We start from the raw sequence: 11,910 nt of genomic DNA on the forward strand, positions 1-11,910 counted from the left end.
AGAGGATGGACCGACGCATGTAGCTCCGACGACGGCACGTGCGGCGAAGCGTGGAGGTCCAACAGCATAGGGGGTTTTGGTAGCACAGACAACAGTGGAATCGACGGAGCTACCTTGGCTGTGTTTTCCTATGTAGTCTAAATACGGCAGGACCATTCATCCTTGGCTGTGCGGATCCAAGCATCGACGACAGCGCTAAAACCGGCGGTTGTCTCCTCTGTTTGATTTCCATCACTAGTTGTGTCGTCTGGGGTTTGGTCAATATCCCGCTCTGAAACCATATTGAAAGTAGAGACAAAGAACACAAGATTTACGTAGAAACTCGAGTACCGGAAGAAAAACCACAATATTTTGTTCTTATTATTTTCTGATAAAAGTACAATAGGTACAGGAGGGGAATAAATAGAAAAAATACAAAGAGATAAAAAAGAAAAAAATATTTAAGGTAAATCCCCCAATGGTCTAAGCTCACTAATCCTAACAGTATGTTCAAGGCGAGCGCCTGGTTGCCTTGAACGTATGCTCAAGGCAACTAAAAGGCATAAAACGTGAGTGTCTTACTAAAGGTGCTCGCCTTGGGTACTTGCAAGGCGTTAAGGCCTTGCCTCGCCCCACCTCGGGCAAGCACACGACTGCACCTTAACAACACAGTATGAAATAAAAAATAAATAAATAAATAAATAAATAACTGAAATGTCATATCTGAAACTCCTGCCAAACTAATAAATAACGAAAAGAACAACTATATTTATCTGATTCAAGGACATATTAAGATAAAGATAAGAGGAACATACAAGTGTCTTCTTGTGTGTAACAGTTATTCTCTTGGACTTGCAACCAAGCACACGGAAAATTAATTCAGCTCCAACCTACATATTGGAATGGGAGCAGAATCTGAGTTTCAAAACCAGGAAGCATTTCATGGAATCATAGGACAACAACAATCGAGATAGCTTCCTATGCAATACAGAACCTTGTCTGCCACATTGACTATCAGAGAAAATAACAGACTTAACACCCTCAATTCTGAAATTTCCATGAGCTATCCTTTTAATAATAAGAAATTACTGCTATTTGCGCCAATTGGATGACTCCTTGTTATCTCGTTTGGCTTGGGACTTCACTGTAAATTCAAACAATCTCCAAAGCAATTTCTAGCCCTATATAAATATAAAACTGAATAACAGATCCCCAGATGATTCCATTTACCCTATACTGATCTTGAAAAGTTATTCTATCTCTCTTTGCCATAGGTAAAAAAATAGATTTTATGGAATGGAACAATGCAAAATAATGACCTTGAATTTTTTTCGAGGCTTAGCAATTTCAAACTCAGACATGTGACTAAGGGGACACAGAGCTTTAAGACCACCAGGAAATTGCACAATAGCACCAAAATCATCGACAACTATAACTTTAGCACGTATCAACGTCCCAGGCTTCACATCTGAGTAGGAAAACACTGGACCTTCAAAGGCACTGGCCTGTTAACATTTAGAACATGTTCTATTATTAAATGAACTCATATCAAACAGGAGCATCAATTTGTAATTCAACCAACAGTGAACTAAGCAAAGAAAAAAAAAGGAATGAAAGAGGAAGAAATAATAGAATGTCTTAGGGCCTGTTTGGTAGGCAATCTGAAAACAAACTTTTGAAAAAAGGGATTCAAAGAAAACGGAATTGTATTACATATTTTTGTTACATGTTTTTAGATATTCGTTTGGTAGATGAACTAAATTTCAGCTTAAACAATTCTTCAAATGAAAATATATGTATAAACTATAAAACTAATTAAAGTTACTCAATAGTCAGTACTAGGTTGAATATAAACTATGACTAATTAATTCATAAACTTGTTTTATGTTCAAAATAATTGAGTTTATAACATGAAATAGTATATTTGTTATTGTTTTTATGTTTTTAATATAATTCGGCACAATAAAAAATTAGGATACATTAAAAAAATTATAGAAGAAATTGGTTTCAAAATTTGCACAGATTGGACCACAAAATCTGGCAATCTGACAGCCTAGTGATTAATGAAAACCATATTAGTGATGCTTCATTTTTCATAAAGTTAATCAGGGAACACAACCTTCAAAGTCCCAATTGCAAATCCTTCCAAATGTCTAAAGCCAAGTATACGAACACGAACACGACTCCCCTCTTTAAACTTCTTTCCGATCTTTTTCACGACCTCTTCAGCCATATCCGATACCTGCGGTCAATATAAATTATATATTGATTAACTAGAAGGCAATAATAGTTATACACAACAAAACCAACTATAGAAACTCACACTAACAAATGTTGGAGTTGACTCCGGAGAAGAAGCTACTTCAAGAAGCAAGCCGGAACCTCTATCAACCCTAACAACTTTTGCAGAATCATAGATATCACCAATTCTCACATGCTACATTGAAAATGAGAAAAAATGAACTCACAAATTTCAGTAGTAAGTAAGAAACTGTGAATTTATATGGTCTAGACAACGCACCTAGAAGTATAAGAACATATATAAAGAAATATGGAAACATTTTGCATGGTTCAAGGTATCGACCACCCAACCTTATACACACATGGCAAAGTGCACAAGGAGAGTAAAGAAACTTTCAAGACAGATCGATGCCGTATGTTTGAATCATGTTAATGATTTTAACAATACTACAATTAAAATTATTTACGGCCAAATCAACAGTGAAGGAACAAAATCATAATTGAACTCTGGGAACTCCTGACAACTGCCAAAAATAACGGCCATATAAACTTGTTGACTAACTCAATTAATCTCCGTAGTGTCTAACTGCAAGTTTCTACAATCTGCACCACTTGGAGAAAAATAAGTCTTTGTTTAATAAAAACAACCAATTTCATTGAGAAAAAATAAGTCAGATCCTAGTTTTTATAGTTTCTGCTATATAATAGGATTTCTACCAAGTTAAATCACCAATGGACTCAAAAGTTAAGCTAATAGGTGAAGGAAATTTTAATATTATATCATTTAACCCTCCCTGCACTTGTGAACTTGAAATATTTAGAGGGCTCAACAAGTGAAAACCAATGTTAGAGGGATTTAAACATGTGATCTCTAGAACTACCTATTTTGGTACCATCTTAAATCATCGATTAACCCAAAAGCTTAAGCCAATGGGTAAAGGTAAATTTAATATTATACCATCTAATACTTCTTTCTTTTTTTTGTGAGAAACAAATAAATAAATATAGAAACAAAAGAATGTGAACAGAGCCTCTAATCCATGTTGATCAACATTCAACGAAAGATAAACAACAGAAAATTCTTTAGTACAATAGACACAATTGTGTACATAGATATTAAAATATATTAGAATGCTTAGACACTAGTTCATTGAAAATGTTGAGTTTTTATTCTAGAAAACTAAAAAAAAAAGAAATCGCGAAGTGAATGAAAAGAAAGATTCAAAAGCGAAGTTACAACATTTCACCTAACTTGAACATCAAAAGAACAACCATGCCAGAAGTTCCAAGAGAGTATAACATCAAGAATGAGGGGAAAATTTGACAAATAACACATTGAATATGAAATTTTTTATGAGAATATACAATGGAACATCACGTTTGTTGGATCTTTAAATTCCCTAGATAATAATATCCTAGATTTTAATATGTAAAAACTTGTGAAACAAACAAATATATTAAATGTATGTCTAAAAACTCATGGCAAAACTCCTTAAACAAATAGACCCTTAGAAATAAACACCCAATAAGAGGCATAAAGCATAACCAAAATTTTAACATCAGTCAACTTCTAGCTCTTACTAATTCACTTATTGATTTTCCAGACATTTTTATAATAACTTACTGGAGGTGCAGCCTTGTTACGAACGAGATGTGGAATCAATGTCAACCCCACAGCTCTAGTTGAAGGATCGATAAATAATATCCGAGCATTCATCTATACAAGAAAAATATATATGTATATATTCATCAATATACGAAAAAAATCAAGAAATAGAACTCAAAGGAAAAACCCTTTTTTAAACAGAAACACAAATTACATAAATGTAATGGAGGAAATAACTAATTTCAACTCAGGAAACAAAAGCATACCATCAATTAGAAATGTGCTTCGAACAGCAGCACATAAGAAAAGACCATTAATGAAGTGGCAGAGGTAATAATATAATCATCAAAGAAAGTATACACACGAAAAAAATATTGAATGAACCAGAAGAGAAAAAAATCCTCCTAAGATATTTATGAAGCCTGTGGCGTGTTAGGACAGGAATGGTCATTTTTGGAGAGATTTTTAACATCTCTTTTCATCCAAAATCCCCCTGATTACCAACTATAGTTACGAAATTATATTAAACATCAAGACTAATGCTCATAGTTACCATCAGGTCAATCAGCCAGACACCAAGACACTGCAACAGAATGTTTTGTATTATTATATAGATCGGATTATATTTTAGAAAGCTGACTCATATAGTTTGACTGCCATCCTGACCATTAGCTTCAATCAGTATACTACTGTTTTATTTTAACCACCTAACCTATAGTAAGCTATTGCTTGGTAAAACACCAAAAGGCAAAGTAATTAATTAAACATTTGGTACAAGACAATTCAGAAACATAATACTATTCAAAACCGTTCTCTAGTCACCTATAAAGCACAGAAGACCTAGTGCTCTCCTATTTCTTGAAAACTAGGCTGGCACTTGACAAACAAATGAATGTTTGGTCAGAAGCACCGTGTAATATATTACATCCCAATTAGACTTTATAATTTTTAAGGAGGAGTTTAACCAGTACAAACATGGATGACTCATGACTTGCATACTTTAAAAATTGGTTTCTAGAGAAAATATATAGCCTGCAGTGCCTTCAAATTGTTGTACTGAACCTACAACAACAAATTAGACAAAATCCAAGATATACCTTCATGTTCTGGTTGTAAGAATCTTTCCAATTTGAAGAATGAAAACTATTTTGCAAGTGAAACATATCAACCTGAAAAAAAAAAAAAAAAGAAAGCAAATGACAACAAAAGCATGTCAAACAAAGCAAAAGAATAATAGTCTTTTTTAAGTTCACAATTATAGAGTGGGGATTTAACATTCAACCTTAGAAAGACGTGGGTGCCTTTACCAATAAACTATACTCAAGTTGCCAAATAATGGTTGAGTTAGGATCATAAATGTTTTTCGTTTGTTTTCTTGTGTAAGATATCAAGATTTCAAAGAGATAAACAAAGGAATATGTAAGGGCACACAAAAGATAAGCCCCAACAAAAAAGAGTACGATCCTAACTACGGAAAATGACTCCAATCCCAGAGAACAAGTCAAGCTCATGGTTAGAAAAAAGGTCTAGTTGCCTTTTCGCCTACAATAAGACATTGAACCTAGTCACCCCCAAATTTCATCACCCAATATGTCGATCCCTCTAAAAACTCTATCATTTCTCTCCATTCATGTCCCACAAAAATTTTATATCATCCCTAAAGGAGGAATCGAAAGAACCTGCTACAACAGGATCCTAAAAGTATCGACATGTTTAAACGTGGTAAAAGGTAGATGAATAAAAACTCACAGTTCCATTAAAATAAGTGAGAAAGGATAGCAAGATCCCATTTTCAAGGGTTGATTGTACTCGTGCGCTAACCATCATGCCAGGGATGAGAAGGTCAATTGAAATACCTTTCAGATCCTTCGCCTGTAACATTTATGAATTAAAATCATAATAATGATGAGCCATAACACTTGATGGAAGGGGAACACCCCTAGAAAAAGAATATGAGAAAAGAAAGTATCACATCAAATGAAGGACACGGATTTTTTTTTTTTTTTTGTGAAAATTGAAAACTAAAGACACATGGATTTTTTTTCTTTTTTTTTTTAAATTGAAAACTAAGGACACATGAATATTACCACACTGCTGGACACAATATCTTGATCAGAACTAAAATAAACCACTTTGCGAGTTTTGTCAATGCTTCTAACAACACATTGAAGAAGTTGTCCAACATGCACTTCATTCCCAGATTGATCTGCAAAATCCAAAACAATGGATGAGAAGCAAAATACAACGACAATTTATAAAAAGTACCTGTGCTGACTGCTGATAATAGTCAAAAATACATATGACAAATGCAATGCAAAACATGATACTTTAACTATGTGATATGCGAAACTTTCATTATTCACTCTTAAGCTATTAGACTTACAATTTTAATCTCAAACTTCTTTTTCTTAAATAGTGGTCAAGATTTGAATCAGAAAGGTAATGCTCTCTCCTCCCTCCTCCTCCTTCCTCACCCCTCTCCGATTAGTCTTCTTTCAACCCCAACCAGACACTTTCCATCATTTAGTTCATCCTGCTCCTATTCTTAGTTCAAATGGAATTTTGCAGTTGTATTCATAATACAGATTTTTGTAAATGGCATGAAGAGAATGGGTTTTTCTTCAAGGACATGTCTCATAAGCAGAAGATGTCCATTCTTTATCGTCTTTACAACTTACTGATGAGCCTTCTACAGAGGATTATTTTGGCAAAGCTTACAACTTTTTATTTCAAGGCGAGGTGGATCAGCAGAGTACACAAACTCAGGAGATGAGTAATTTTGCTATTTCTCCTTCGCAAATTTCATCCAAGTTCTCTTCCAGCTGCAGTTGGGGGAAATCTCTTCGTCCTCTCCTCAAACAAACTTTGTTATTTGAAGCTACTGCTATCTTTTTGGACCTTCATTCCGTTTTTGTAATAGTCGGCTAAATCACTTGGATTATCGTCTAGCAATTAAGAATTCTCTGGCTAATGCATTTTAGACGTTATGGATGGGTTGGCTTTCATATGAGTTCCAAACTCAGAAAATTGAAATCAGTCCTTAAATCTTGGTTTGCTTAAAGAATAATGGAGAAGGCTGGAAAAGATTATTTTATCTAAGCTGGAACTTTTTCATGCTAAAGCTGAAGCTGACACATTATCTTCACTTAACTTGATATCAGTATTGTATTGCAAATAAAGGAGAGATTTTGAATCTGTGTACTTCAAAAGAAAGCAACCTGATTAAAAATTTAGGCTTGACTGGTCGAGATCTCCAGATGAAAATGCCAGCTATATTCTTAGGTTTTTTGGAAACTAAGAAAAGGATGAGCTTGATGACTGAATTGTTTTCCAGCAATGGTGATGTTATCCACGTGCCTTTGCTAGTGTTTTTATTTCTAGGATAGGACTTAGCCCTTTTCTTTTGCTTGCTTCCTTGCTTATATTATAACCCCTACTACCTTGTGAACTGGAGAACCCATTTTCTCACACCGGGTACATGTTTTATCACAAAAATTATTATCATCTTATCATTCACACTCTAGAGAACCTAGAAGATGGCGATGTAGTAGGAGCTAACCACATTGTAGATGGTTGGAATCATGAACGTATGAGATAGAGTTATGTACTTGTGTTAGAACCCATATATTTATATAACGTAATTAAGTATTTTCCATAAAACTATAGGGAGATCAGTATTACTATAATAATGAACAAATCACTTTTGAGGCATCATCTTACCAACAAAAGGACTCTTTTTCTTCAAACACACACACACACATACACAAGGACTTCTTACCAGATTGCTTGGTCTTTGGCAAAAACCCAGTGAAGGAAGTCAAACCAAAATGAAGGATGTAGCCATGATCTTCAATGCTTTTCACATATGATGTCAGAACCTGAAAGATGATTCATTTATATGTACCAATAACAAAATCATATTCACTAAAGGATTAAAACTTGAAGAAAAGTCCAGCAATTGAATGATTCAATATCATTAATGGATGTCATAGAATAGAAAACGAGAAGGATGAGATCTATCCAATATCAATGAACATGATATGGTTTAGACCATAATTGATTTGTGAAGCTCTAAAATACATAACACATGGCATGTAACCAATATTGTCATGCTAAAAAATTAGAAAATACAAATACTGCAAAAGCGAGTAAAAGGATCAAAAAATTTACATACCATTCCTTCTTGAAGAAGATCCAATGTGAAATCTTTGTACAATATAGACAAGCGTAAAGAAAGCCAAATCTTTCTCTTCCCCGATTCTTTCTTGTCATCATCAACTTGTAGCACAACACATGGAACCAGTTGCCCAACATGGAACATGACAGGAAGTAAATCATGCTCTGTATCCTAGTTAGAAAAAGTTTGAATGGCTGAGTATTCAGTCCAACACCATAACATACAATAACATTTTGATGCAATACGACTCCTCAACAAATGTGTGCAAATCCTACCTCAATTTCATTTTGCAAAATTGGATCAAAAGCATCAGCAGCGGACACTAATCCGCGTAGGCCCCCTGGTAGACTAATAACAAGATCCTTCTTATTAACTTCGGCAACAACTCCCCAAAATTTCATTCTTGGATTTATATTCTGAAAATAAAGAATCAAGAATGAACATTAAACATGCACCAATGGAGATTAAAATTACTGCTTCGCCGATTGCTCTCACTCATTCGTTCTAAACTAGCAATAGAAGGAATGACTTTCAAAATATTATTGAGGTTAATGAACATTCTTCTCTTTGAAGTTTGAACAAAAAGAGATAATATCAACTACAAAAATGCATATAGACAAGAGTTATTAAAAACTATAAGTTAGTGGTTCTATAATTAAAGGAAAAAACAAATAAGTATAAAAGCAATAATAAACAAAAGTACCCAGCTCACAAATTATAACTTATGATAATCTGGGGTGCATAAAGACTTTACCCCTCCTTCGATATATATAGCTAACTGAACTGTTAAAGGCCATACCTTTAAAGTAATTTTATTTGCATATTTAGGAAGGTTTCCCACCACACCATTGTTCAACAAGGATTCCAAATCATCCCCATTTGACGGATGCTTTCTTCTCTTCTTTCCCCTTTTTTTTGTCATCTGCAGATCATCATTCTGAAACTCCTTATCTCCTTGGGCACGTACTTTTTCCCCTTTGTTTTGGCTTATATAACCTCCTCCCCCTATAAATGGAAGTAACTTAGTGAGATACATTTTTTTTAGATAAGAAACTTAGTGAGAGACAGTAGAAAAGTACTAAACATAAAACCCGTTAGATTTAAGGGCCTAAATATCATTATGAACAAGTCACATACTTTGTACTCGTTGGATTTTCTTCAAATTGCAATCCTGGTTGAACACAACCAAACGGACAATTCATATTCATTTTAGTTAACTTCCAAACTCAATCATGCTTCCAATAGAACCCCAATGGCATGAGAATGGACAGTTCATATTCACACAAAGCAACTTTCTAAAAGATCAAACAGAAGGACAGAGTCGGAGCCCACCTCTAGGGAAGTCAGGAACGTCATCTTCAATCTGCAGCGATACCGTTTCGGGTTTAGCTGTTTCACTCGTTTTCTTCTTCGACTTGAATGGCTTTTTGGAATGCTTGTTCTTTGAGCCATCCTGTGATTTTCTTGAAGGCGGTGCCATCTTCACAACACAAGAAGAAAGCGGCGGTCGTAGTCAACCGGAGAGAAACGACGGCGTGGCCGACGATACTGAGCCGCCAAAAAGGAGGGGGAGACGGCGTGAAGAAGAAAAGAAGGTGGGAAGTGAGAGAGCCAGCGGAAGATGAAAGGGTTTAGGGGAGGTTTCCTCTTAACTTTTCTTTTTTTTTTCCTCTCTCTTTTTTCCTTAGCAAAGGTATGCTGAGTGTTTTTATTCAAAAATAATAATAAATAAATAATTGCCTAATTCAATTTTAGATTTTGGACATATACCAAAATTTTTTACAATAACCTTAATTTTGTATCAAACAATTTTAAATGAAAATTATTATGTCTGTTTGGCAACTAACATGTAATTGAGCTGAGGAGGTAAAAAAAAAGGGGAAAATTGCCAAAATAGGTTAAATGACTTTTGGGATAACTTTTCAAAATGAAGAGTTTTAGGACAATTTAAGTGTGAATGGACAAAAATGCCCTTCATTAAATTTCTCTTTCTCTTTTCCTTTCTCTCTTCTACGTTCGTTTTTCCTTCTCTCCACGATCGATTTCCCTTCTCTTTCGTGTAGAGTTCCCTTTCCCTTCTCTTTCGCGTAAAACACCTGAAGCTACTCCGGTCATTCGTCGCTTGCCCTTCGTAGGTCGTCCAGTGCATTTCGTCGCTCCTCTTCGAACCATTCAATCAACTTCGAGCGTTTTCTCTTATTTCTGTGAGTTTCATCTCCAACCTATTTTCAATTTATTTGTTGTAAATGTTTGGTTGGGGTATATGTTGCTAGTTTCATCCGTAAATGTATGATTTTTGGAATGGACTTATTTGCTGTAAATTAGTTTAGTCAAAGTTTGGTTGAGGTTCTTAGAAAGTTGAATGGGTAGTGAAAAATGAATTGAACTAGAGGATTTAGTTGGATCAAATAGAGGATGAGTAAGCAATAGGAATAGAAGGAATAGAGGTTTTTTTTTTTTATCTCGCACGTATCTCGCACGCATTTCGCACGTTTCAAACTTTCACTATTTATTTCAAAATGAAATTGGTACACCTCCTAATCCATTTAGAGCGATTATTTGCATGTTTAGTAAGTCTCTTAGGCCCTCATGCTTTATCTCGCATGCATCTCGCACGTATCTCGCACGCATCTCGCATGTTCCAAACTTTCACTATTTATTTCAAAATGAAATTGGTACACCTCCTAATCCATTTAGAGCGATTCTTTGCATGTTTAGTAAGTCTCTTACGCCCTCATGCTTTATCTCGCACACATCTCGCACGTTCCAAACTTTCACTATTTATTTTAAAATCAAATTGGTACACCTCCTAATCCATTTAAAGTTATTTTTTGCATGTTTATTAAGTCTTTTAGGTCATCATGCTTTATCTCGCACGTATCTCGCACGTTCCAAACTTTCACTATTTATTTCAAAATCAAATTGGTACACTTCCTAATCTATTTAGAGTTATTCTTTGCATGTTTAGTAAGTCTCTTAGGCCCTCATGCTTTATCTCGCACACATCTCGCAGTTATTTTTGCTATTTCTTTGCATATCGCAAACATCTCGCACACATCTCGTAGGTTTTTAAGTTCAAATCAATTTTTGCAGCAACTAAAAAACTTAAGGTAGTTTAAGGATGGCACATGTTTGGATTTTAGTGCATTACAGTGGTGCATGGGATGAGGGACGAAGAAAATATGAAGGATGAGCGTTAAAAGGCATTGTTGTCAGTAAAGAAATAACACATAAAGATTTACAGGATGAATTATATGACCTTGCAAAAGTTGACCCTACAAAGTTCGACATAAAGATAAGATAAAAGGGGAAAATCCATTGGAGGTCCCCCTATACCTAGCATTTAAGCCTACAAGAAATCAAACCAAGAAAGTGTTAAACAAAGATTACAATTTAGTATCTGAGAGCAACCAAGTTCAAAATTTAAACCGCCATCCTCCAATTGGAATGGATACATTGCATGACAATGATGTTGATATTTGTGAAGTTTAGGTTGGCTTGTGTGATAACATGATAGAGACCAATTCGGCTATATGGGAATCATATGAGTCATATCATTCAAAAGATGATACTTTTACATAGAAGTCAGTTGAGATGAACAATGAATTGTTTGACATCCCATAACAAAGAGATGCTCCTACAAAAGATTGCAAAGGAAAAGGTAAAGTTGACTATAGTTCCTATAGTCGGAAGTTGAAGACAAAAGGAAGTGGTTGGTCCGAAGAAAGCTCTACAAGCGAGGAGTTGGATGTAGGATAAATATTTTTTTGCAAGAGAGATTTGTCAATGAGATTAAGTGTGTTGGCAATGAAAAAAAATTCTGTTTGTAGTAAAAAAGTCTACAAAAGAGGTTCTTTTTGTTAGATGCATCGATAACAAGTGTGGTTGGAGATTGTGAGCGGTGAGA

General features: G+C 34.8%; 1 protein-coding gene across 1 annotated transcript in view; it reads right to left on the reverse strand.

Annotated features, from left to right (window-relative positions):
* LOC103486130 (rRNA biogenesis protein RRP5) overlaps nucleotides 1–9,680 on the reverse strand; it is a 41,210-nt gene extending 31,530 nt beyond the window's left edge. Inside the window, exons 1-13 of the mRNA XM_008443986.3 lie at nucleotides 9,336–9,680; nucleotides 8,803–9,008; nucleotides 8,279–8,419; nucleotides 8,001–8,174; nucleotides 7,605–7,704; nucleotides 5,914–6,032; nucleotides 5,576–5,698; nucleotides 4,924–4,995; nucleotides 3,845–3,937; nucleotides 2,303–2,416; nucleotides 2,099–2,221; nucleotides 1,299–1,484; nucleotides 795–869 (exon numbers count right to left, since the gene is read on the reverse strand). Coding sequence (XP_008442208.2) covers nucleotides 795–869; nucleotides 1,299–1,484; nucleotides 2,099–2,221; nucleotides 2,303–2,416; nucleotides 3,845–3,937; nucleotides 4,924–4,995; nucleotides 5,576–5,698; nucleotides 5,914–6,032; nucleotides 7,605–7,704; nucleotides 8,001–8,174; nucleotides 8,279–8,419; nucleotides 8,803–9,008; nucleotides 9,336–9,483 — 1,674 coding nt within the window. The 5' untranslated portion in view covers nucleotides 9,484–9,680. The remainder of the gene's footprint in view (nucleotides 1–794; nucleotides 870–1,298; nucleotides 1,485–2,098; nucleotides 2,222–2,302; nucleotides 2,417–3,844; nucleotides 3,938–4,923; nucleotides 4,996–5,575; nucleotides 5,699–5,913; nucleotides 6,033–7,604; nucleotides 7,705–8,000; nucleotides 8,175–8,278; nucleotides 8,420–8,802; nucleotides 9,009–9,335) is intronic.
* Between the last annotated feature and the right edge of the window lie 2,230 nt (nucleotides 9,681–11,910).

Source organism: Cucumis melo, chromosome 8 (genome assembly GCF_025177605.1).
Source record: "Cucumis melo cultivar AY chromosome 8, USDA_Cmelo_AY_1.0, whole genome shotgun sequence".
NCBI classification, from domain to species: Eukaryota; Viridiplantae; Streptophyta; class Magnoliopsida; order Cucurbitales; family Cucurbitaceae; genus Cucumis; species Cucumis melo.